The 25,923-nt window shown below is 42.4% G+C and overlaps 1 protein-coding gene across 2 annotated transcripts in view; it reads left to right on the top strand.

The window, feature by feature from the left end:
• PLEKHG7 (pleckstrin homology and RhoGEF domain containing G7) overlaps window positions 1-23,907 on the top strand; it is a 70,379-nt gene extending 46,472 nt beyond the window's left edge. For both annotated transcript variants that reach the window (XM_077265422.1, XM_077265421.1), the window contains exons 7-18: window positions 2,844-2,942; window positions 4,898-5,047; window positions 5,694-5,789; window positions 6,019-6,120; window positions 7,453-7,566; window positions 11,214-11,388; window positions 13,794-13,909; window positions 17,059-17,152; window positions 17,239-17,318; window positions 19,245-19,398; window positions 22,174-22,271; window positions 23,563-23,907. In XM_077265422.1, the coding sequence (XP_077121537.1) occupies window positions 2,844-2,942; window positions 4,898-5,047; window positions 5,694-5,789; window positions 6,019-6,120; window positions 7,453-7,566; window positions 11,214-11,388; window positions 13,794-13,909; window positions 17,059-17,152; window positions 17,239-17,318; window positions 19,245-19,398; window positions 22,174-22,271; window positions 23,563-23,670 (1,386 nt within the window). In that variant the 3' untranslated portion in view covers window positions 23,671-23,907. The remainder of the gene's footprint in view (window positions 1-2,843; window positions 2,943-4,897; window positions 5,048-5,693; window positions 5,790-6,018; window positions 6,121-7,452; window positions 7,567-11,213; window positions 11,389-13,793; window positions 13,910-17,058; window positions 17,153-17,238; window positions 17,319-19,244; window positions 19,399-22,173; window positions 22,272-23,562) is intronic.
• Window positions 23,908-25,923: the final 2,016 nt, after the last annotated feature.

The raw sequence follows: 25,923 nt of genomic DNA, 5'->3' as shown, positions 1-25,923 counted from the left end.
AAAATGGTGAGCAAAAATCCCAGAACCACACGGGGGACCTAGTGATTGACCTGCATAGAGCTGGGACCACCATAACAAAGGCTACCATCAGTAACACACAAAGCCGCCAGGGACTCAGATCCTGAAGTGCCAGATGTGTCCCCTTGCTTAAGCCAGTACATATCCAGGCCCTTCTGATGTTTGCTAGAGAGCATTTGGATTATCCAGAGAGTATTGGGAGAATGTCATATGGTCTGATAAAACCAAATTAGAACTCTTTGGTAGAAACAAAACTCATCATGTTTGGAGGAGACAGAATGCTGAGGTGCATCCATAGAACACCATACCTACTGTAAAGCATGGGGGTGGGAACATCATACTTTGGGGCTGTTTCTCTGCAAAGGGACAGGACGACTGATCCTTGTACATGAAAGAATGAATGGGGTTATATATTGTGAGATTTTGGGAGAAAACCTCCTTCAATCAGCAAGGGCATTGAAGATGAAATGTGGATGGGTCTTTCAGCATGATAATGATCTCAAGCACACTGCCAGGCCACCAAAGAAGTGGCTTTCTAAGGTCCTGGAGTGGCCTAGCCAGTCTGCAGATCTCCACCCCATAGAAAATGTTTGGAGGTAGTTGAAAGTCCGCGTTGCTCAGCGACAGGCCCAAAACATCACTGTTCTAAAGGAGATCTGCATGGAAGAATGGGCCAACATACCACCAACATTGTGTGCCAACCTTGTGAAGACTTACAGAAAACGTTTTACCTGTCATTGCCAACAAAGGATATATAACAAAATATTGAGATCAACTTTTGTTAATGACCAAATACTTATTTTCCACCATAATTCACAAAATAAACCTTGCCAAATCAGACAAGGTGATTTTCTGGGTTTGTTTTCTCATTTTGACTCACATAGTTGTGGTCTACCTATGATGTCAATTACAGGCATCTCTCATCTTTTTAAGTGTGAGAACTTGCACAATTGGTAGCTGATTAAATACTTTTTTTCCCCACTGTACAGTACAGACCAAAAGTTTGAACACACCTTCTCATTTAAAAATTTTTCTGTATCTTCATCATGACTATGAAAATTGTACATTCACACTGAAGGCATCAAAACTATGAATTAACACATGTGGAATTATATACTTAACAAAAAGTGTGAAACAACTGAAATTATGTCTTATATTCTAGGTTCTTCAAAGTAGCCACCTTTTGCTTTGATGACAGCTTTGCACACTCTTGGCATTCTCTTGATGAGCTTCAAGAGGTAGTCACTGGGAATGGTTTTCACTTCACAGGTGTGCCCTGTCAGGTTTAATAAGTGGGATTTCGTGCCTTATAAATGGTGTTGGGACCATCAGTTGTGTTGTGCAGAAGTCTGGTGGATACACAGCTGATAGTCCTACTGAATAGACTGTTAGAATTTGTATTATGGCAAGAAAAAAGCAGCTAAGAAAAACGAGTGGCCATCATTACTTTAAGAAATGAAGGTCAGTCAGTCCGAAAAATTAGGCAAACTTTGAAAGTGTCCCCAAGTGCAGTGGCAAAAACCATCAAGCGCTACAAAGAAACTGGCTCACATGAGGACCGCCCCAGGAAAGAAGACCAAGAGCCACCTTTGCTTCTGAGGATAAGTTTATCTGAGTCACCAGCCTCAGAAATTGTAGGTTAACAGCAGCTCAGATTAGAGACCAGGTCAATGCCACACAGAGTTCTAGCAGCAGACACATCTCTACAACAACTGTTAAGAGGAGACTTTGTGCAGCAGGCCTTCATGGTAAAATAGCTGCTAGGAAACCACTGCTAAGGACAGGCAACAAGCAGAAGAGACTTGTTTGGGCTAAAGAACACAAGGAATGGACATTAGACCAGTGGAAATCTGTGCTTTGGTCTGATGAGTCCAAATTTGGTTCCAACCAACGTGTCTTTGTACGACGCAGAGGTGAACGGATGGACTCTACATGCCTGGCTCCCACCGTGAAGCATGGAGGAGGAGGTGTGATGGTGCTCTGCTGGTGACACTGTTGGGGATTTATTCAAAATTGAAGGCATACTGAACCAGCATGGCTACCACAGCATCTTGCAGTGGCATGCTATTCCATCCGGTTTGCGTTTAGTTGGACCATCATTTATTTTTCAACTGGACAATGACCCCAAACACACCTCCAGGCTGTGTAAGGGCTATTTGACCAAGAAGGAGAGTGATGGGTTGCTACGCCAGATGACCTGGCCTCCACAGTCACCAGACCTGAACCCAATCGAGATGGTTTGGGGTGAGCTGGACCGCAGAGTGAAGGCAATAGGGCCAACAAGTGCTAAGCATCTCTGGGAACTCCTTCAAGATTGTTGGAAGACCATTCCCGGTGACTACCTCTTAAAGCTCATCAAGAGAATGCCAAGAGTGTGCAAAGCAGTCATCAAAGCAAAAGGTGGCTACTTTGAAGAACCTAGAATATAAGACATAATTTCAGTTGTTTCACACTTTTTTGTTAAGTATATAATTCCACATGTGTTAATTCATAGTTTTGATGCCTTCAGTGTGAATGTACAATTCTCATAGCCATGAAAATAAAGAAAAATCTTTAAATGAGAAGGTGTGTCCAAACTTTTGGTCTGTACTGTACATAGAAGCGGAACAGTTTGATATCCAACTGAAAGAATTTGGAATTGTAATTTTATGTAAATGGTGACTGAGGTGGAAAAGAATGTCAGCAAAAAAAAAATCGTAATTTGAATAGATTTTTTGAAGCAGGGATGCTGGTTTTAGTAGACAAGACAGGACACAATGAGGTTAGGGACTAGCATTTTTGGTGAGTCACGATTGAACAACTGTTTACTTTTTATTCTTTCATAGTTCATCAAAGGCAAGCAAAAGCAAAGTTCTGACTTGGAGAACTGTTTGCTGATGTTCAAAGTCTCAGATTTCACAGAATACAAATTCACTAATATTAAGGTATTGTAAGAAAATATTAACTGCTGTAGCCAATAGACAAGAGTGAATTGATTTAATGCTAATCGAATTGGTGTAATATTTTTAACTATTTGCTATGCTGAACTTGGGAAGCTTGAAAAATTTGCGATTCACTTTGCTTGATTAAGCAAAGTCTGAAAACTCCACTGCCTTTTTACACAATGAAGAAGATTACATCAGCCGGGGAAGGCACATATGAAATCGGTGACAGACAGGTGGGCTTCTGCCAATAGCACATCTCACAGTATATATCAGTAGGAACTATCATGTATATCCTGTATAAAAGCAGAGGCAGGAAGTGCAGAAGCCATTTTGCAGTAATCTGAATGACAGGATATCACATCTTACATCTTAGCAATAGTAATAAGGAGAGAAAGTCCTAATAGAGTGTTATATACATCTTTTGAAAGCATCGCGAGTTCAATTAGCTGCCGGACTAGTTCTTAAAAGAATTCAGTGAAGTTTTGAATTTACATTTCATATGATTTGCTCGTCTCTATCAACCAATTGTGAAAAATCCAAAATTACTATGTAATTTTTTTTCTCCAGGATGTTAAGTTCATATTAAATATTTAACTGATATATACAGCTTTCATTTTATGTTGCATGGCCTATATATTCTTTACATGTGTATTTCAGGTCCATGATAGCTTCCAAACAGATGAGAGTAAACTTGGCACTCACCAATCTTCTAGAAATGGTTCTTTCATTAATTTAAACAGTGCATTCAACATGAAGACTAGCGGTGGCTGTCTCCTAATACAACATGATGGCCGTTTTGCTTCAATTCATTGGATAAAATGTCTTCTGGGACACGAAATGGCGATTGTGCCATAGTAGGAGAAAGAAGCCTGCTGTGGCCCTCATGTTGAAAGCATGGTTTGGGTAAATAAAAGAAGCATTTTCAGATGACCGCCGAGTGTCATGCCATATCATGTCATTTCATCAAATTGCAAGGTAATCTAGACTTCTGTAAACTCTACATTAGGTGTCTCCTGTTTTGATTGAAAGCCGCACTGACATTTGAATGGACATTGCCCAATACTGATGATGTAGTGCCGACATTTTGGTGCATAAAAAGTGTTACAGTCCTGTCCCGGGTAGCTCAGTCTATGCTCCCTTCTCCTGGGTCTGCCACCCACGGGTTTTGCAGGTTGTCCGTCATGGATCAATGACATCATCTCACTAGACCTATATAAGTCCCATTGTCACACATCTGTGTCTTGGGATTGAGACTCCAGTGTTCCTTGTTTGGTCTTCTCCATTATCTATACTACTGTGTTTCAACTCACATCCATCCCTGCTGGGTTACACTCCATCTGTCTGCTCCTAAATTTACAGCTAGTCCTAGTCTCCATGATTCCATGTGTCCTATGGAAGCAGCTCCAGCAGTCTGAGGGGCCACGTGTCAACCTGGAGAAGAGGATTAACTGATCCATCTCACCTGGCGATCCCTTACAAATAGTATTTCAGGTCCAAGTTCCCTTATTTGCTTTTGTTTGGTGAAAGAGCAAAAAAGTAGCGAACATGTTCCTGATTTTCAACAAGTCTAGCTTCCACTTCAAAGTTTGCAGTTCCTGTAAAACTTCTGATGGTAAAATATAAAACTAGTATTAAAAATACATGTACAAATAGGACAATTGGCAGAATATTACACATTTGCTGCCAATATATTACACATTTGTTTGTTCAAAGTCATAGCCATTATCCCTATACAAAGTCTATCCTCAACATGGCCACTCTCTGTTAGGCTCAGGTTGCCACCCGCACCAACAGCTCAGCCCACATTAGTTTATTTTTTCACTGTGACAAGTTAGTAATACCACTGTGTGTGATAAGAGAAATAATGTAGAAAAGTTCATCATCACCATGACAAGAGCTTTTCCGATACGATAGGTTATTACTTGACTTCTAATTCTCCGATTTCTGATCTGTAGGATAAACCCTGGGATGAAATCCGAAATACACAGAACATCGACAATAACCAGATAATAAGATCTTCAAACAGAAAAAGGCAAGAGGCAATATGGGAACTTTTCACCTCCGAATGTACTTACTTTTTAGAGCATTTACTAGTTCTCAAGAGGGTGAGTTTGATGTAATCTTGATACAATTATTCAGTATATATCGATTAATGGGTTTACCTGGAACCCTTAGATTAAGTGATTAATGGAAGTTGGTATTGATACTGTTAGTTTCCCAAAATTGGGATTGCAGCCAGGTATATTATACTCTGAAGCTGCAGTATTTCAGAGTACACATACTTTTAGAGGGTGGCCAGGGACTATATGTCTCGGCTGACTGGTCTGAGCCAGGTCCTCAGATGGCTTCTCCCCGTTCTCAACCCTTTTACTGACTGGTCTCACCCTATGAACAAACATCAGGAGAGACCTGTTAGTCAAATGGGGCAGGGTTGGAAGAAGCAGACAGGGACTTGCCTTGGACTAGTCAGTTGAGACACATAGTCCCCGGACAGCCCTTTAAAGTATGTTTACGCGTTTCAGGGGGAACATACCTGTCTGCACTCGCGCAGCCGGTGTCTGATCCATACCGTCCGCGGTTTGGGCAGTATGAATGTGATGACAGGTTCCCTTTAGGCTCATAATTATATATAACCAATCAGTCTGTATTTCCTGGGTGACATCTTAATATTATAGGTATTATGTTGCCTTGTGTGACTTTTCTTTTTTCATTTGTACATTTACTTTGTTACTTTTCTATTTAATATTCTAGATATTTTTTCACACTCTAAGGCACTTACAGAACAACGATCATCTGCTAGATGTGGATGCAGTTAGGCTCTTTGGCAATTTGGAAGAACTGAATCAGGTACACTAATTTGTATTATTACTCTGAAAATATTCTTACACGCGATTCGCTGGTACATGAATACTTGTAGTTCTGTTGAAGGTCATAGGTCGGAGAACGTTGTATCACCATGATGTTACTTTGGGTGTGGTCTACTATTCATTTTATTACCAACCTCTGGAATCCTAGAGTTGGTTAATATTTTACTTGGAATTTTTGATTACCGTATTCCTTTTTTCATTATTATTAGGAAAGCCTTAACTTTGCCACCAGCTTGTTTAATACTATTGAAAGCGAAGAACTTGGATTTACAACCTCCTTCTCCTTATCACTAACAGACTTACTAACAAAGGTCAGTTTAATAAATGCCAGTATTACGGGGCACAGGAAAACATAATTAAGAAGCGATGTCCTGTGCAATGTGAAGGGGGTGACATGGACAATGCTTTTCATAACATTGGTACTTGAAGGGCTTGTCCAGACAGAAAATATAGATAGATCCTTAATATGATATTGGTGGGGGTCCAACACTCCGCACCCCACATTGATCAGCTGAAAATCGCTCCGGCAGCCACCAGAGGCAAATATACTGACGAGAGCTGCTCAATGCAACTCCATTCAGTGTGTAGCAGTCACTGCTGGGTACTGCAGCACAGCTCACTAATGGAGCGGTTTTCAGCAGATCGAGGGTAGAGTGTCTGCTATTGGACCACCACAATCTCATATTGATTACCTGTGCTATTGGTTATTGCTTTTATTTATTTTTTTAAACAAGCACGTTTGCAATCTACAGCCCATTAAAATTGACAGCTGTTCTTGAGATATTACACTTTTGTTTACATCTCATTGCCTAGGAGACCAACCACCTCTGCTGTCTAGCTTGTAAGCACTGCACTGAAAATGTCCAGGATTAGGGGATTACAGCGCTCTACAACATTCCTGGCTAGCTTCACAACAGCGCTTACAAGTTCAGTAGAAAAGAGCTTGTAAGCACTGCATATGTTCTGCTGTCTAGCAGTGGAGGGCTGGAAACAAAAGAATAAAAATGGAATAGCTCAAGAACGGCTGCAAATTTAAAAAAAGTGGTAAAATGCTACATGACATATATTTACAAGCACTATCTGACAAGAAGCATTTATAAAGATGAAAATGACCCTTTATTTTACTTTCTTTTACTCTTTTCTGATACAGGGATCTAGGTACCATTGATTTACAGAGGGTTAAATGCTAAAATTCTGCCATCATTAGTGGGAGTTTAAGAGTAATAATACGTTATGCTGTAAGCTCCTTTTAGGACTGCAAGCAGGCAGCGTTTAAATTCATATGCAAATGAGGCAAATGTGTCCGTGCAGTACCGGCCGCAGCCACTATGCAGTTGATGGAGCTGCACTGTGCAGCTCCGCAACTGATCACATCCAGCCGCCAATGTGAATAGCTCATAAGCAAATGCAACAACAGATAGAAGCTATAAAGGTGTCAATGGATTTACACGTTAAAGACTTGCATGTCCATATATGAGGTTGGGGGATGATGTCTCGGACAGATTCCCTTTTACATCCCATGGTAGTGCTATGTCATTTTTATGTCAGACCAATAATGTATTTGTAAAATATTACATTGATTTGAATCATTTACCAATAGCGTGACCAGCGACACAACCAAGTTTTATTTTCTGTTGTTGCAGTATTTCAAAGATAATCTCTGCTTAAGTCATCAAATCTACTGCCTGAATTACACGTCTGCTATTATCTACCTGGAGACACTGAAGCAAAGAGACGATTTTGCAACATATCTGAAGGTAATAAGTCTTTCAAATGTCAAAAATTATCGTTGTGTCAGAGATGAGAGAAGATAACAGAGCCACGGGCAAAATTGGCCAAACCTGAAGTCAGCACTTATAATCTAAGTGATTCTCCCCACAGACAACATTTTTTCTTAAAGTTCCCTCTGGGACTGTGCAACCGATTAAAACCAGACATGTCAGAACACCTGTCAGGTCCTGTTTAAAGGGATTGTTTGGTTTCTAGTAAAAAGATGTGTGCTGACACCAGAAGCTGAATACCTTACTAGTTTGCACTGTGCTCCACACTTGACTCATGTTTTCATCTTTCGATCAGGAGCTTTGTAAGAATGTACAAGTACACTGCTGAAAAAAAATAAAGGGAGCACGTAAACAACAGAATATAACTCCAAGTAAATCAAACTTCTGTGAAATCAAACTGTCCACTTAGGAAGCAACACTGTTTGACAATCAATTTCACATGCTCTTGTGCAAATGGAATAGACAACAGATGGAAATTATTGGCAATTATCAAGACACGCTCAGTATAAGGAGTGGTTCTGCAGGTGGGGACCACAGACCACATCTCAGTACCAATGCTTTCTGGCTGATGTTTTGGTCACTTTTGAATGTTGGTTGTGCTTACACACTCGTGGTAGCATGAGACGGACTCTACAACCCACACAAGTGGCTCAGGTAGTGCAGCTCATCCAGGATGGCACATCAATGGGAGCTGTGGCAAGAAGGTTCTCTGTGTCTGTGAGCGTAGTGTCCAGAGGCTGGAGGCGATACCAGGAGACAGGCCAGTATACCAGGAGACATGGAGGGGGCAGTAGGAGGGCAACAATCCAGCAGCAGGACCACTACCTCAGCTTTTGTGCAAGGAGGAACAGGAGGAGCACTGCCAGAGCCCTGCAAAAATGACCTCCAGCAGGCCACAAATGTGCATGCGTCTGCACAAACGGTTAGAAACTGACTCCATGAGGATGGTCTGAGTGCCTGACGTCCACAGATAGGGGTTGTGTTCACAGTCCAACACCTTGCAGGACGCTTGGCATTTGCCACAGAACTCCAGGATTGGCAAATTTGCCACTGGTGCCCTGTGCTCTTCACAGATTAAAGGAGGTTCACACTGAGCACATGTGACAGACGTGACAGAGTCTGGAGATGCCGTGGAGAGCGATCTGCTGCATGCAACATCCTTCAGCATGACCAGTTTGGCCATGGGTCAGTAATGGTGTGGGGTGGCATTTTTTTGGAGGGCCGCACAGCCCTCCATGTGCTCGCCAGAGGTAGCCTAACTGCCATTAGGTACCGAGATGAGATCCTCAGATCTCTTGTGAGACCATATGCTGGGTGGGGTTGGCCCTGGGTTCCTCCTAATGCAGGACAATGCCAGACCTCATGTGGCTGGAGTGTGTCACCAATTCCTGCAAGATGAATGCATTGAAGCTATGGACTGACCCGCCCGTTCCCCAGACATAAATCCGATTGAACACATCTGGGACATCATGTTTCGCACCATCCACCAACGTCACGTTGCACCACAGACTGTCCAGGAGTTGGCGGATGCTTTAGTCCAGGTCTGGGAGGAGATCCCTCAGGAGACCATCTGCTGCCTCATCAGGAGCAAGCCCAGGCATTGTAGGGAGATCATACAGGCACGTTGAGGCCACACACACTACTGAGCATCATTTCCTTGTCTTGAGGCATTTCCACTGAAGTTGGATCACCCTGTAACTTCATTTTCCACTTTGATTTTGAGCATCATTCCAACTCCAGACCTCCATGGGATATTAGTTGTGATTTACGTTGATCATTTTTAGGTTTTATTGTTCTCAACACATTCCACTATGTAATGAATAAAGATTTACAACTGGAATATTTCATTCAGTGATATCTAGGATGTGGGATTTTAGTGTTCCCTTAAATTTTTTGAGCAGTGTATATGGAACGCCCACCCCAGGGCTGTGGGGTACTCGGTAACGGGTTCGGTACTTAAAGGGATATGTCACTGCGGCGGCGACCTGGTCCGTGGCCCTGGGCGCCCATGTAAAAGGGAAATGTCTTTAAAGGGATTATTAAATAAAGAATAAAGTTTGTTCGTGACGCCACCTGCGGTATTCGGTCAGGAATGACCAATGCTGCTTAAAGGAGTCCACTAGGGTGATGTTATGGCAGCAGAGATGGTATGGCGTCCCCAGGGCTCCCGGTGTGATAGATAAGGATGGTGCAGAAAGAAACAGAGGACACAAGTTGCAGTCTCTTTACCTCTTTGCTGTAGAATTCAGGCAGCCACAGGCCATGGTACCGGATCACAGGTGCTGGTATGGTCCGGCCGGCTTGGAAGAGAATCTGGAATCCCCCTAACCAGGTGGGGTGGAAAGCCTTCCCTTTAGCGCTATGTTGTAGTCCCTTGCTGTCTTAGGCCTCTCACAAGGTCTTCACGTTCTCTCTGTCCCCCATTAGGTAGGACACTAACCCGCATGACACATAACTAGAGTCTTTTTATAGGATCTCTATCACGACCCGGGCTCTATGCGTTACTGTGTCTTCAGGTGTTTATGGTGGACAGGTAACTTGCAATCTGCTGTCCGCCAGTTTCTACTGTGGGACATAAAGTTAACCCCACAACCTCAGTCTTCCGGCTACCGCTTTCATGCGCTTTAGCGTGGAAGAAGCTCAGTCCTAGCTTCTCTCCAGCTCTTCTCTTCGCCTTTGCTCCGTTTCCTCCTTCACGCTCTCTACAACTTATTCTGCTTTCCTTCCAGGAGCTGCAGCACCTCACGTGGCTGCACGGCCCCTCTCTCTTCCTGACTCCTCTCACTCACTGACTCCTCTGCGTCAGACTGACTACCTCCAGCCAGAATATATATAGGGGAGCCACCCACAAACTGGATCAGAGCTCCCCCTTCTGGCCTGGAGTAAGAACATGTTGCATGTTTGTGATTACCTGCTAAAAGGGATCCTTCCTCGCTTCCAAGCTTGACATCACTCTCCCTGTGAGGAAAGCAATGCCACTGTAACAACCATGAACTTGGGGTGTTACACATATAAAAGGGTACACGATACCTGACACTTTATCTGTTCTTATACTCCCCGCTGCTTGTACGCACTGCAATGTTTGGGGCTTCCAGCACTATTACACTAGCATACATACAGTATATAACACCTTGTTTTCACTTATACAATACACAGCTATAAATATAAACTGCTGCAGAAAAGGACTTAAAGGCCCCGACACACAAGAGCACTGTCTGCTGTCACCAGAACAGGTCAATCATCTAATCTAGGCATTTGAAGGGAATTTGCCAGCCTGTCTTTGCTACCATGAAAATCACATGCTTTATGGGTGACCGTATGGGATCAGATTTTTTTGGAGCAGCCATAGACTTGAATGGAGGAGTCTAATCTCCTAAATATGGAAAACAATAGTGCACACTGTGCTTTTATCACATACATGTGGTCCCTGTGTGTGTACAGCAGCCATATGGGATTACATTGGTCAGTAATTGTTACTCAGACAGCACACGTCTGTATAATACTCTCATGTGAACGAGCCCTTAGTCATAGGCCCACCAAGTATTTCACCAGTACCCCGATACCACAGATGCTTGCAGCTCGTACCTGCGCTTACTGTATTCCATACAATTTTGTTTTCATAGTGGTGTGAACAACAAGAACAATGTCGGCGGCTGCACCTCACCGATTTGCTGGTAGCGCCATTACATCGGCTGACCCGATATCCGTTGCTCCTGAAGAACATATGGAAAAAAAGTAATGATGCTGCAGAGAAAGTGTCCATCTACTCTATGAAGGAGAAGGTTGAAAGTTCCATAAGTAAGTCACGAATCTTTGATTTATGACATTGTTTTATTGATTACCCTGACATAAAGCGGGCATCACATACATAGCAAGGACCTTTATTAACCGATGTCATCAATCCAAACGTAAAGCTGTCACCATATAATGCTGCCATTGTTCTACAAGTAAATGGTACTATTGGAACACAACTTTAATGGCTGACAAATATCCCTACATCCTATACATCAGTGCATAAGCCGAGGACATGTATGCAGCTCTCATGTAGGAGAAATACGAGCGTGTGGTGGAGCCATTGTCTGGATCTTGGGGCATCTTTCCACATCACAGATTTGTTGCAGATAATTGAGGTTCTCTCGTTCATTTGATTGGGTGTTGTAGAAATTCATGAGCTTACACCACAGAAGCAGCACAATTTAGATGAGCTAGAGCACGTCCGAGCTCCTGTTAACAATATACTGAGATCTGCTCCACAGCCGTCCTGAGAACCAGAACCAGCAATAGGCTCTGCGCCTTCACTTCTATAGGAGAGGGTTCTAGGCTTGCTCCGCAATCTGTGCAGAGGTCACTGTACAGGGAGGGAGAGGAGGTGAGCTGTGACCATCACCTATGGTCATTGGTGTGATTTTGTGTTATCTAGTGTATATAGAGGTGCTATCTGTCTTTAGCCTGCTTGTGATGCTAATGAGATGGCTACTGAAAAATGATCTCTACAGAGTGGGGAAGTGTGCAAAGTTAGAATTGCAGAATTTTATGATTTTGTTTTTAATGTCGATAGTGGTATGGAGCATAACAATTATCACTGAAATGTTTTAAAAAATATGTTTAACAGGTTAATTGATCATTTTCTGATGACATATTCCCTTTAAGGGTTTGTCACCTATGCTCCAAAAATGTGTTTGAATCCCCGCGGCTACATGTCTCGTGCTGTTAGACAGCCGCACATGCAGGGAATCCCTGTTTGTTAGGCAATCCATGTATGTGTTCCAACTGTCTAACATCATGAGACATGCAGCCGCGGGGACTCGAACATATTATCCAAGCACGCCGACACCAGATCTATCCCATCACTACTACTAATAACATAAAAGTGTCAGCAGCCCTCCCCCGCACCATGTGAGCCCCGCATACTTATGTGCAGTATGGTGGGTGCTTTGTACACAGTATAGGTTAAGCATATGGAAATGGTGCCAACAGGGAGAATAGCACAGGGCATTAGCCACTGTAAGGCCTCTGATGGGATATGCTATTGACGCTCTTGTTCTGCTGTGTAAGTCGAGTGTCAGAGCTCTGTGCTCCGATCCTCTCGAATGAGATAATGGGAGCACAGGTGTGGAGGAGACAGAGAAAGTCATTTCTTCATCTCCTCCATTGCCACAGCGCCTGCCGTAATCGCACTGCACTCGGATGACATCCAAGTGCAGTCCATAGACTTGTACAGTATATGTGGGTGCCATTAGATATACCCTGCCAATCGCAGCATGTAACGCTAGTGGGCACTGCTCCATAGTATAACATTGGAGAGAGTGCTTTCTGATGAAACGTCGGATAGCACTGGTCCAAGTTACACATTGGTAACACTCCACTCTGAGCGAGCCCAAAGGCTGATGGGGGTGATTATAACTATTAGTTATACATTACTCTAACCTATGCCATGGATTTAGCTAGAATATGTAGCAGAAATTGCACATGGCGCCTTCCATATGTGTGATGTCCATGTATCAGAGACCTCCTGTGTGTCGCTTGATGGACGGCACACACCTTATTCTATGAAGTGGCCTCTCCCCTGATGACCGGGCCACAAGAAACGCGTGGGGAGAATTCATAATAAGGGAGGATATGACTGCTGTCGGGATGAAACCCGGAGGAATGAGGCTTTGAATGGGCACGCAGAGGGCCTCCTCATATGTACGGGCATCGGCATCCCACTACATGCTGTGAAGCAAAGAACGCACATCTCAGGTGAGATCGCTCCTGTTTTTAAGCAGTAATTGTTACCGGCTCCTATTCTGGCCTGCTTTAAAGCTCATTGTGAATGCAGGCTGTGGGGAAAGTAGAAAAAATACCTAAAGGTATTGTTTTGCATGGTTTGAGCTTCCATGAGAAAAAGGTGTATGGTTGTTCACCATTTTAGAGCTTTGTAGCGCTCGTTGGAGCGTCCTTGCAGTATTTGCACATTGTGGGTTATGTTTTTGATATTTATATTTATGTTGGTTTTTTTAGTCTGAGGGCTCTTTTAATAGATTGAATGAAAAGTTATTTTTTATTTAACTACTGTTCTACCTTGCTATATACACTTGTTGAACTGATTGGTGGTACCAGATTATTAGGTCTCACATTATATCTGGCTGAATAGTCAGATCAGCTTTGAAATGATCATTTGACTTAATGATGGTAATTTGGAGTTGTCTTTAATCTTTTAGGAGATCTCGAAGGGAGAGTGAAATGGCTGGATAAATCGCAGAAATTCAGACAGCTTCAAGATGTAATCGTGTGGCCTTGTCTATGGGAGCGAGACAAAAGATTCTTCATCCCAGAGGTAGATTAATGCTTTAAAGGGGTGGTCAGGTTTAGAAATAAAACATTAACAAATACCCTTTAAAAGGGAATCTGTCAGCAGGTTTTTGCGATCTAATCTGAGAGCAGCATAATATAGGAAAAAAGACAATGATTACAGTGATGTGTCACTTACTAGGCTGTGTTTTGCAGTTTCAGTACAATCAGGATTTTATCAGCAGGAGATTATCACTAAAGGACAACTGACCTTACAACTTAGTCCATCCACACCTCCACCACTGATTAGCAGCTTTCTGTCACTATGCGATGTACACAGAAAGCTGCTAATCACGGGTGTGTGGGTTTATGCACTGCACAACATCTAAGCTCCGCTAGAAATGCAGCTGAGAAAACTGTACGAAAGAAGAGAAAAAAAGACTAGACTAATAATGGTGTGCACATCCACATAGTAAAATATAAGAAAAAACCTTTATTGCACCTCAAGACAAAACAACATTTAAAAACATGTAAAATACATATAACATGACCAATAAACCGTCACCCCCAAAGAACTGGGCCAATTAGACATAGAGTGGAACAAATGAAATAAGCAATGTTCTATTTATAAAAAGCTCAATAATGGCCCATGTACACCATAATATGGGTCTAGTCAGTAAGCACAAGAAAATATTAGTGGCAAGCCACACATCATCCCAAAAATGATGTGACCACAGAAGTATGTATAGTGAATACAGTACACCTTACATGGCATATATGCACACGATTGCCACTAGTATTTGCTTGTGCTCACTGACTAGACCCACTGACTTTTACCATGTGGATGTGTCTAATCTTTTTTTTTCTTCTTTCGTACATATCCAATACAGAGCAAGGGAGATATGGGTCAAGCAGACCCCAAAAAACGACCAAAAAACCCCAAATAAAGATGTATAAAAGTGTAAACTTTATTATTGCACAAAGATATACATATAAAACATATCACATATAGGAAACAGGTGAGGCTCAGTACCGCAGGGTGTGTGAAGACACCACTAAAGGAGCATGTAAAGGACGCACGGAGCCGGGATCAGAGTTTAACCCATAATTGTAAATGGTGGACTACAGAGCCCATACTGCTATGCTGAGAAGTACTAGCCCCAACATACACATAACCAGACCAAAGGCCCAAGTAAACCAGTATAATGAGTCCGTGCACATTACCTCAAATGAGACAAGCAGGTAAACTGGATCCAGGGTCCGTGCGCCCTCCCCAACGCACGTTTCGGTGATTAACCTTCCTCAGGGGGAATATTCCTTTACATGCTCCTTTAGTGGTGTCTTCACACACCCTGCGGTACTGAGCCTCACCAGTTTCCTATATGTGATATGTTTTATATGTATATCTTTGTGCAATAATAAAGTTTACACTTTTATACATCTTTATTTGGGTTTTTTTGGTCGTTTTTTGGGGTCTGCTTGACCCATATCTCCCTTGCTCTATATGTGATAGCGACTTACCCTTATTTATATATCAGTCCTCTTGGCATAGCATTTGATTTGGATCATTGGATTGATAATTATCATCTATTGCTATGCATATTTTTGTTTTGTGTTCGGTTACTTACTATATCCAATACAGACTAGGTGCTGCACCCCATTTTCGCAATTTCTATGATGATTTATTTGTGATAGCAGTGCACCCGATTCCCCTTGTAGCTGAGAAAACTGTGACTAAGTGATGCATCATTGGAATTGGAATCAGAGTCTCTGTCCCCACCTCTTGCTGCTGACAGATTCCCTTAATATTTTCCATGCTTTACTAGTACAGATTCCCCTTAAAGGGGTTGTCCTCTACAGGGATAGCCTCTTCTTAATACGCATATCCCCCTTCCCCCCCAGTAAAATAATAACACCTAAACTCACCTCCGGTGCCAGAGCCATCACTCTGAAGTGAGTATAAATGTTATTATTTTATTGCGGGGAAAACTTGGGGAATGAGAAGTAGTGGACAATCCCTTTAAGGAACTGTGTAGTAGTAAAGCAGGGAAAACAATCATGATCCTCATTCTGTATATTAAAGAATGGCTACAAAGACCACATTTCACTATAAAGGAGTTGCTTTTGTGTCCCCCCACACTCTGCCATGAATCATTGGGGATTACAGCGGTAGTATATCCCATAATGAGTTTATTATTAGAGGACCCTACTAAAGGAAGGAATTGTCCAAAGTGGGCCAGAATTATTCTGAGCAAAGCTTACTTGTGTTTTCAGAATAAGCTGCCATGTGTATGTACATGAGGAATGACACAATTTCTGGCCATTATACGAATTCTATCCTGCATTTTCACCAGCTTTCCCCTCTGCAGACTCTGTCTCCAGTTTTCAGTGGTCTCTGATCTGGCGGGTGAGACTGGCTGCTGTTAAGTCCCCCATACACATCACAGACAGAGAAAGAGAGATGGCTTGCTGATCTTCTGTCTAGCACACAAACAGAAGTATCTGGAAGACTTTGTACAGCAGTACCAATCAGTGTGGCTGTGAATCCAGCACTGGAGTGAAATACATTTCCAAAAAGCTGCAGCAACATCTTGTTAATGTCTGTTTGATCTCTCACTATGCTGAGTGCCCTTTAAACTGCCTCACACCTCTCCATAGATCGTTTTTCAGAAAGTTTGGTGAGTCCAGGAAGCAGGGGGAGAAGTGGCTCCTAAGTAATGAAAGACACAGATTTTTCTGACAAGAAACCCAAAGTTTGTGGAAATGACAAATTTCCATGTAAAGATTACTGAGTGGGTGGCTCATTGTGGTACTCAGCCAGGGCTGTGCTATGTGTTTTTTTTAGTCAACTTGATGCCTCTCTTTAGAGAGACGGCAATGCACAGACCGCCTGATAGGCATCCAGAGAGACTGCTGAGGTTGGGTGAGACCCGCAGCCAGTCCGTACACTGCGGTTCGTGCTTGGACCGACTCACTGTCTCTGAGAAGGAAAGAGGAACTATTTTGCTGGAAGATGAGGAAGCTGCGACATTCCCCTAATGGGACAGAGTTCAAAGTTTCATGTTCTCATTATGAACCACGTTCCCTTCCAGCCCTACTACATGGCCCCTCGTATACCACAGCTAGTGGACATTCCTGTCTTACCTACACGTAGTATTATTATATTGTACCAGAATTCTGTTTTATGTTACATAGGGCCTGAAGCACCACCTTAAAGACACCAATGTGGAGACCATGCTGTCCTCACCCAACAGACACCTCCTCTATGAAGGGAGACTTACCCTCTCAGGTCCGTATTTCGGTGGATTGTACTCTACATATTGACACCATGTTCATTGGGGGTTTAATATTAACATTTTTATCTCTTCTTTCCAGAGAGTACACGTGTTCTGGATGTATACCTGCTTCTTTTTGATGACTTTTTGTTGATCACAAAAATTAAAAGAAACAAACGAGTACGTGAGATAAACTACTGCAGTAATTAACCTAACTGTTCATGGATTGTACAAATTATTATTATCGTGTTTCCCTTGTGATTGACTTAAAGGGGTTGTAGGGACTTAGGCTACAAATCTGCAGTCATTCTATATGACTATTGCGCATGCTGTGCGCTGTGTGAATTCGCGGTGAGGCGGGCGTGTGACCGCAAGAATTTGATGTGCATACATATGGTCACATGCCAACTAGATGAGCGAGGCCTCACTCAATGCAAGTGTATTGAGAAAAGCTGGACAGTGTCTAGTTGGAATGTGGCTGGAAGCATGTAAACTGCATACTTACGTTCACATGACAGCCTTATCCCGGCACCATGGAATCCTGACAGCACAATGTGAGGATTCACAAGTCTGCAGTCACATACAGCTCTGGCAAAAATTAAGAGACCACCACATCAAATCCCTGTCATGGGCAGCCCAATCTCCAGACCTGAACCCCATTGAAAACCTCTGGAATGTAATCAAGAGGATGATGGATAGTCACAAGCCATCAAACAAAGAACTGCTTACATTTTTGTGCCAGAAGCAGTGTGACAGACTGATGGAAAGCATGCCAAGACGCATGAAAGCTGTGATTAAAAATCATGGTTATTCCACAAAATATTGATTTCTGAACTCTTCTTGAGTTAAACATTAGTATTGTTGTTTCTAAATGATTACGAACTTGTTTTCTTTACGTTATTTGAGGTCTGAAAGCACTGTTTTTTTTTAATTTTGATCATTTCTTATTTTCAGAAAAAAATTAAAAAAATATTTCTTGGAAATTCGGAGACATGTTGTCAGAAGTTTATAGACTAAAATAACAATTTACTTTTTGCTCAAAAATATACCTATAAAGAGAAAAATCAGACAAACTGAACATTTTGCAGTGGTCTGTACAGTGACTGCAGACTTGCATCTTAAGGCCGGACAACCCCTTTTATTCAACACACTAACGGAATCCTATCTAATAATCACCAGTTGGGACTTCCGGCCGCTGTCCCGAATCCCATAAGGCACCGCGGCAGTGTCACTTGCGTAGGTGCAGTTCGTGGCCGCAAAGCGAACATGTCTTACTGAGACCGGGTGTGTAGGCCGCAGGCTGGGATGATGGGGTGTCTCCGGTGCCCAGCGGTGCTGCGTGGGTGTCCGTTGCAGCCCAGGCCAGAGCCCCGGCACACTTCCATGTGCGGTGGTCTCTGGGAAAATGGCCACCGCCAGAGGCGCAGATGGTGATTTCGGGACCAAGATCTTGAGAGATGAGATTTCAGTACGGAGATCTCATCTCTTGAGATCTTGGTCCCGAGATCACCATCTGCGCATACGCCGCCCCCGGCGGCGGCCATATTCCCGGAGACCACCGCACATGGAACCGTGAAAGTGCCAGGGCTCTGGCCTGTCGCCTAATGTCGGCAGAGCCCCAAGCAGCGCCAGACACCCACGCAGCACCAGAGACACCCGCAGCAGCAGCCAGCAACCGCTGGGCACCCGGAGACACCCAGCAGCAGCACAAGACCCCCGCAGCAGTGCGCCACACATCGGAGACCCCCCTCATCCCTGCCTGCAGTCTGCAGCATCACCCCACTCCTGCCTCCGCCAGCAGCGACCTTGGGACCCCACTTCACCGCAGCCACCACCCCCGGTAAGCAATAAGATGCAAGGATTATAAGCACCACCATTTTATTAAAACATATTTTTTTCTTATTTTTCTCCTCAAAATTTGGGGTGCGTCTTATAATCCGGAGCGTCTTATAATCTGAAAAATACGGTCTGCTGGAAAGACCAAAAAGTGTGAGACATGTCCGCTGCTCCTGTCAGCACCACTAAGCATACACAGATGTTAATTTCACCGCTCTCCAGATGCGATAGCATCGGGCCTATTTCTAGTGATAAATATTTGTCTTCCAGAAATCCTCAAATGTAGAAGCTAGTACAATGTATCCGTCTTTACACCCAGAGCTGCAGGCCATTATGAAAGAAGGAGGTTATTGTAAGGTTCTGGACCAGCCAATTCCACTCGACAGATTGACCATTAAAGGCATTGACCTTTTCCATGTGACAGGTAATATAAATGCAAATATTTCCATAATTCTTCTAGCAAGTTCCAAAATGACCAAGCTAAGCTAATGATTAGTGAACCTTAGTCTGTATAATAGAAATGACATTCTGTAGAACTTCCCTATTATATAGAATGTTCTCTTTCAAAAAAGGAATGATTCATATAAAGGGGGAAAGCAGCTGCCAGGAAGAGAAATCGCAGTTGGTTGTGTTACTGGTACTATCAGTAAAGCCCAGGATTAGGTTACAGGGGCTTTATTATGTCAGTGAACAGGCTATTATAATGTACTGACAGCCATTCATCTACACAATACTGGCGCTGTAAATTGCAAGTTATTGTGCCGCTGGCTCCAGAAAAAGATCCATAGGTTCTCTTTATTCCTTTCTAATAGAGGAAGCTGTGTTTGCAAAAAGGAGTGATGATAGATGTAGGGTAGGGAATAGTTAATAATGTAGTTCCTTTAAAAGAACTTTTATTATTTTTTTTTATTAGTGTCTTACAACTTTTGCAGATTACACACTGGCATCAAATAACAAGCAGGACTTTGTCTTGCTTATAATTGTGCAAGTTGCCGTGCATAAATGTGTAGTAAAGCACCAATATTAGGAGACCGCATTGTACCTGTCTCTCTCATTTTTTCCAGTTCCCATGAGAAAACTTAAGGTTTACACCAATGCATTCCTTCTAGGGGTATCTATGGCTCAGCAGGGTGGCTTGGTGCCATGTAACAGGTCCACAGACAAGGCACTGGCAAGTGCGTGCACCCTTACCCTGGCCATTCATAGTAGATTTGTAGCACCCAAACCCACTCATTTTGGCAGAACGAACTGACTAATTTCAATGGGGGATTCCTGATTTTACAATGATTTTAGGCTTTGGGGAGATAAGGATAAGGTAGTTGGATTTAATTTGCTCTTAGGGAGAAAACTCATCAGAAGTATCACACAGCAGCCTATTCCCCTCTTCCTGTAGGGAACATATACAGTGGGTACGGAAAGTATTCAGAGACCTCTTTACATTTTTCACTCTTTGTTTTATTGCAGCCATTTGGTAAATTCAAAAAAGTTCATTTTTTTTCACATTAATGTACACTCTGTACCTCATCTTGACTGAAATAAAACAAATGTAGAAATTTTTGCAAATGTATTAAAAAAGAACAACTGAAATACATGGTCATAAGTATTCAGACCCTTTGCTCACTCATATTTAAGTCACATGCTGTCCATTTCCTTGTAATCCTCCTTGAGATGGTTCTATTCCTTCATGGGAGTCCAGCTGTGTTTAAAGTGACAGGACTTGATTTGGAAAGGTACACACCTGTCTATTTAAGACCTCACAGCTCACAGTGCATGTCAGACCAAATGACAATCATGAGGTCAAAGGAACTGGCCAAGGAGCTCAGAGACAGAATTGTGGCAACGCACAGATCTGGCCAAGGTTGCAAAAGAATTTCTGCAGTACTCAAGGTTCCTCAAGAGCACATTGGCCTCCATAATCCTTAAATGGAATTAGTTTGGAACCACCAGAAGTCTTCCTAGACCTGGCCATCAAGCCAAACTGAGCAATCGTGGGAGAAGAGCCTTGGTGAGATCGGTAAAGAACCCCAAGATCACAGTGGCTGAGCTCCAGAGATGCAGTAGGGAGATTGGAGAAAGTTCCACAAAGTCAACTATCACTGCAGCCCTCCACCAGTCAGCCTTTATGGCAGAGTGGCCTGACGGAAGACTCTACTCAGTGCAAGACATATGAAAGCCCACAAAGAGTTAGCTAAAAAAACACGAAGCACTCCCAGACTATGAGAAATAAGATTCTCTGGTCTGATGAGATGAAGATAGAACTTTTTGGTGATAATTCTAAGTGATATGTGCAGAGAAAACCAGGCACTTCTCATCACCTGCCCAATACAATCCCTATAGTAAAACATGGTGGAGGCAGCATCATGCTATGGGGGTGTTTTTCAGCTGCAGGGACAGAACGACTGGTTGTCATTGAAGGAAACATGAATGCGGCTAAGTACAGAGCTATCCTGGATGAAACCCTCTTCCAGAGTGCTCTGGACTTCAGACTTGGCCGAAGGTTCACCTTCCAACAAGACATTGACCCTAAGCACACAGCTAAAATAACAAAGGAGTGGCTTCAGAACAACTCTGTGACCATTCTTGACTGGTCCAGCCAGAGCCCCGACCTAAACCCAATTGAGCATCTCTAGAGAGACCTGAAAATGGCTGTCCAGCAACGTTCACCATCCATCCATCTGCAAGGAAGAATGGCAGAGGATCCCCAAATCCAGGTGTGAAAAACTTGTTGCATCATTCTCAAGAAGACTCATGGCTGTACTAGCTCAAAAGGCTGCTTCTACTCAATACTGAGCAAAGGGTCTGAATACTTATGACAATGTGATATTTCAGTTTTTCTTTTATAATAAAGTTGCAAAAATTTCTACATTTCTGTGTTTTTTCAGTCAAGATGGGGTGCAGAGTGTACATTAATGAGAAAAAAATAAACTTTTTGAATTTACCAAATGGTTGCAATGAAATAAAGGGTGAGAAATGTAAAGGGGTCTGAATACTTTCCGTACCCACTGTACATGCTATGCCAAGCTAATTGTGAGTATGAATTGGGGAGGTTGTGACAGATCTATCTAATGTGTATGGTTTACATTAGTCTTAATGTAGAATACATGATAATACTGTACATAATAGTATTATAATAATACATAACTTCACAATTCACCTGCCAATCATGAGTTCATCCCTTGTCTCATGTCTTCCTGAGCAGTCTATGGAATGAAGCATGCGTTTTTGATCCAACATGAAAATCGATATCAGCAGTGTATTGCTGCCTTCATTTTGCAAGCAAATACTGAATCTGCTAAGGTTGGTTTTATGGCTCTTAAAATATGAAAGAAAACAATACTACAGCACTGTGCTCATTCGATACTAGATCATCAAGAAGATGACGAGTAATTGCTATCATTCATTATGTCTGTCCTGTAACTAACAAAATGAAATGAAAGGAGGAAAAAGTGTGATTTTTTTTCCTCCAAAAACCACTTCACTCTAAGGCTGCTTTCACACATCAGTTTTTTGCCATCAGTTACAATCCGTCGAATGTTGAAAAATATGGATCCATCGCAGATTGTGAAAAACTGATGAGAAGGATCCGTTTTTTTGCTGGAACCGACTAGCTGATCAGGCTAATTGGATCTTAAAAAAAATCGGCGTATGCTCAGTTAAAAAAAAAAAAATGGAATCAGTCACCAGATTCCATCATTCCGGCACCATAGGCTTCCATTATAGCAAACGACGGACGGTGACGGATACGTCACTGTCCGTTTTTTCGATGGACACAAAAAACTTTACTATGTCAGTTTTCTCCGGCCGCTGGAAAAACAATTTTCGACGATCAACAGATGAAATGTGAGGCCATCTGTCGCAATCCGTCGCTAATACAAGTCTATGAGAAAAAAAATGGATCAGGCAGCAACTTTTGCTGGATCCATTTTTTTTCAAAATTCGCCGGATAGTGACTGACAGCAAAATACTGATGTGTGAAAGCAGCCTTAGGCCTCATTCAGATGTCTGATTTTCAGGTAGAAGTGCTATGTGATAGGCTATGGGGCCATCCACATGTGCATGATTCTGGACAGACTGGGTGGTCTGCGGAAAATCATGGAGACATGTTCGAGTTTGATGATTCATGAGTTGGATCAAAATTGGTAACGCAAGTCTACGGGTACGTGAAACAAAAGTGAACGACACTAATGAAATCCTAGTGCAGTCCAATTTTTAGGGATTGTCACATAGGAGAAAGTGGAAAAACTCATTTTCTCACCATGTTGGAGAAAAACCGATGAGATTCAGGCTACATCATAATCAAACTCTGATCAAAGTCTGATCAAAATAATAGGACTGTTGTTCTCGTACGTGAGAAACAGTTGTCTGAATGAGGCCTTACTCCTAGGGTTTGTCTGGCATTGCAGTTAAGTCTTATTTGGAGTTGGGTTGCAGTACCAGACACAACCTGTGGACAAGAGTGGTGCTGCAGGCAGAAAACAGACTGCCTTTCTCTGGAAAGAAATTTTGAACCAATTACATAAAACATTGATATATAGCATGTTGTGGTCTACACCTTATAAAAGTACAACTTTTAAAATATATTTTGCAGAAAATGTGGATCTCACAAGTTGAAACTGCCATTTCTTGCTACAGTGAAGCTTATGAATCCAACAGAACATCAGTATATGGCTACCCTGTGGAGTCAGCAGAAATCTAGCCTTGTATTTCTACACATTGGATTGAGATCTGGAATTAATGTAAATGTTGTCTTTATTGTATGTGTTTTATCTTTGCAGAATTTGTAATGTATTGAAAATATTATGTAAACTACATTTGTACTGATTTTTATCTATTTGACAGTGTATATATTTGTAGTCATTTCCAAATCTACAGTGTTTTTTTATAAGATAAAATAAGATTTCGCTTGTTCAGGTCAAATAAAGTTGCTCACGTTAAAACACAACTCTCTGGTATCAAATAGATGAATAATAATAATAATAATTTTTATTTATATAGCGCCAACATATTCCGCAGCGCTTTACAACTTATAGAGGGGACTTGTAAAGACAATAGACATTACAGCATAACAGAAATCACAGTTCAAAACAGATACCAGGAGGAATGAGGGCCCTGCTCGCAAGCTTACAAACTATGAGGAAAAGGGGAGACACGAGAGGTGGATGGTAACAATTGCTTTAGTTATTTGGACCAGCCATAGTGTAAGGCTCGGGTGTTCATGTAAAGCTGCATGAACCAGTTAACTGCCTAAGTATGTAGCAGTACAGACACAGAGTGCTATTAACTGCATAAAGTGTATGAGAACACGATGCAAGGAACCTGATTGTGTGTTTTTTTTTTTCTTCTATTTTTAATAGGCCACACAGGGATAGTTAGGTTAATGCGTTGAGGCGGTAGGCCAGTCTGAACAAATGCGTTTTTAGGGCACGCTTAAAACTGTGGGGATTGGGGATTAATCGTATTAACCTAGGTAGTGCATTCCAAAGAATCGGCGCAGCACGTGTAAAGTCTTGGAGACGGGAGTGGGAGGTTCTGATTATTGAGGATGCTAACCTGAGGTCATTAGCGGAGCGGAGGGCACGGGTAGGGTGGTAGACTGAGACCAGAGAGGAGATGTAGGGTGGTGCTGAGCCATGGAGTGCTTTGTGGATGAGGGTAGTAGTTTTGTACTGGATTCTGGAGTGGATGGGTAGCCAGTGTAATGACTGGCACAAGGTAGAGGCATCGGTGTAACGGTTGGTGAGGAATATGATCCTGGCAGCAGCATTCAGGACAGATTGGAGCGGGGAGAGTTTGGTAAGAGGGAGGCCGATTAGTAGAGAGTTACAATAGTCCAGACGGGAATGAATAAGAGAAACAGTAAGAGTTTTTGCAGAGTCGAACGTAAGAAAAGGGCGAATTCTAGAAATGTTTTTGAGATGCAAATAAGAAGAGCAAGCCAGTGATCGGATGTGGGGGGTGAATGAAAGCTCGGAATCAAGGATAACCCCAAGGCAGCGGGCATGTTGCTTTGGAGTAATGGTGGAACCACACACAGAGATGGCAATGTCAGGCAAAGGTAGGTTAGTAGAGGGAGAGAACACGAGGAGTTCAGTTTTTGACAGGTTCAGTTTCAGATAGAGAGGACATGATGTTAGAGACAGCGGTAAGACAATCACTGGTGTTTTCTAAGAAGGTCGGAGTGATAATAGGAGAAGAGGTGTATAATTGAGTGTCGTCAGCATAGAGATGGTACTGGAAACCAAATCTACTGATTGTTTGTCCAATAGGGGCAGTATACAAAGAGAAGAGGAGGGGGCCTAGGGCTGATCCTTGAGGAACCCCAACAGTAAGGGGAATTGTGTGTTTATTTTCTGACCAGATATTTGAGTTTAGAATCATTGGAAATGCATGAAGCCACAATTACAGAGAGGTAACAAATAAAGCCAGAACGTTCCTCTGTATCCCCCTCTCTATAATATGCCAGCCACAGAACAGTTATTATAGAATGATAGGCAAATTAAAGTGGTTGCCCCAAGACAAACATGTATCATCTACATCTATCATCTTTGGCCTGTACAGTCATGGCCAAAGATGTGTTTAATTAATGTTTTGGGCAAAAAAATATCATACGACATTGGATAAAAAATCATGACTAGGTGTAGGCGCGTAATGGGCAACATTCACAACATGCGCACTGCTAATTGGGTGTAATTGACTCATTTAATGAAAGGGGGTGTTCTAATTAATATCAATGCAGAGTTCAACTATTGAGGTCATTCATTCTGTGAAGACTCCTAAGTGAAGCTAAACTATTTGCAAGAAACCCCCGTAAAGTATTATTGCTGGAAAGAGACAGGGTTAAAAGGTTACAATTTGCCAAAGAACACACTGACTGGCCTAAAGAGAAGTAGAGAAGTGGCACAGCATTCTATGGACAGATGAGAGCAAGATTGTTCTTATTGGGACTAAA

Source organism: Ranitomeya variabilis, chromosome 5 (assembly GCF_051348905.1).
Source record: "Ranitomeya variabilis isolate aRanVar5 chromosome 5, aRanVar5.hap1, whole genome shotgun sequence".
Classification (NCBI taxonomy): domain Eukaryota; kingdom Metazoa; phylum Chordata; class Amphibia; order Anura; family Dendrobatidae; genus Ranitomeya; species Ranitomeya variabilis.
The sequence above is the reverse complement of the archived record's forward strand: the minus strand, read 5'-3'. Positions and strand labels throughout refer to the sequence as shown.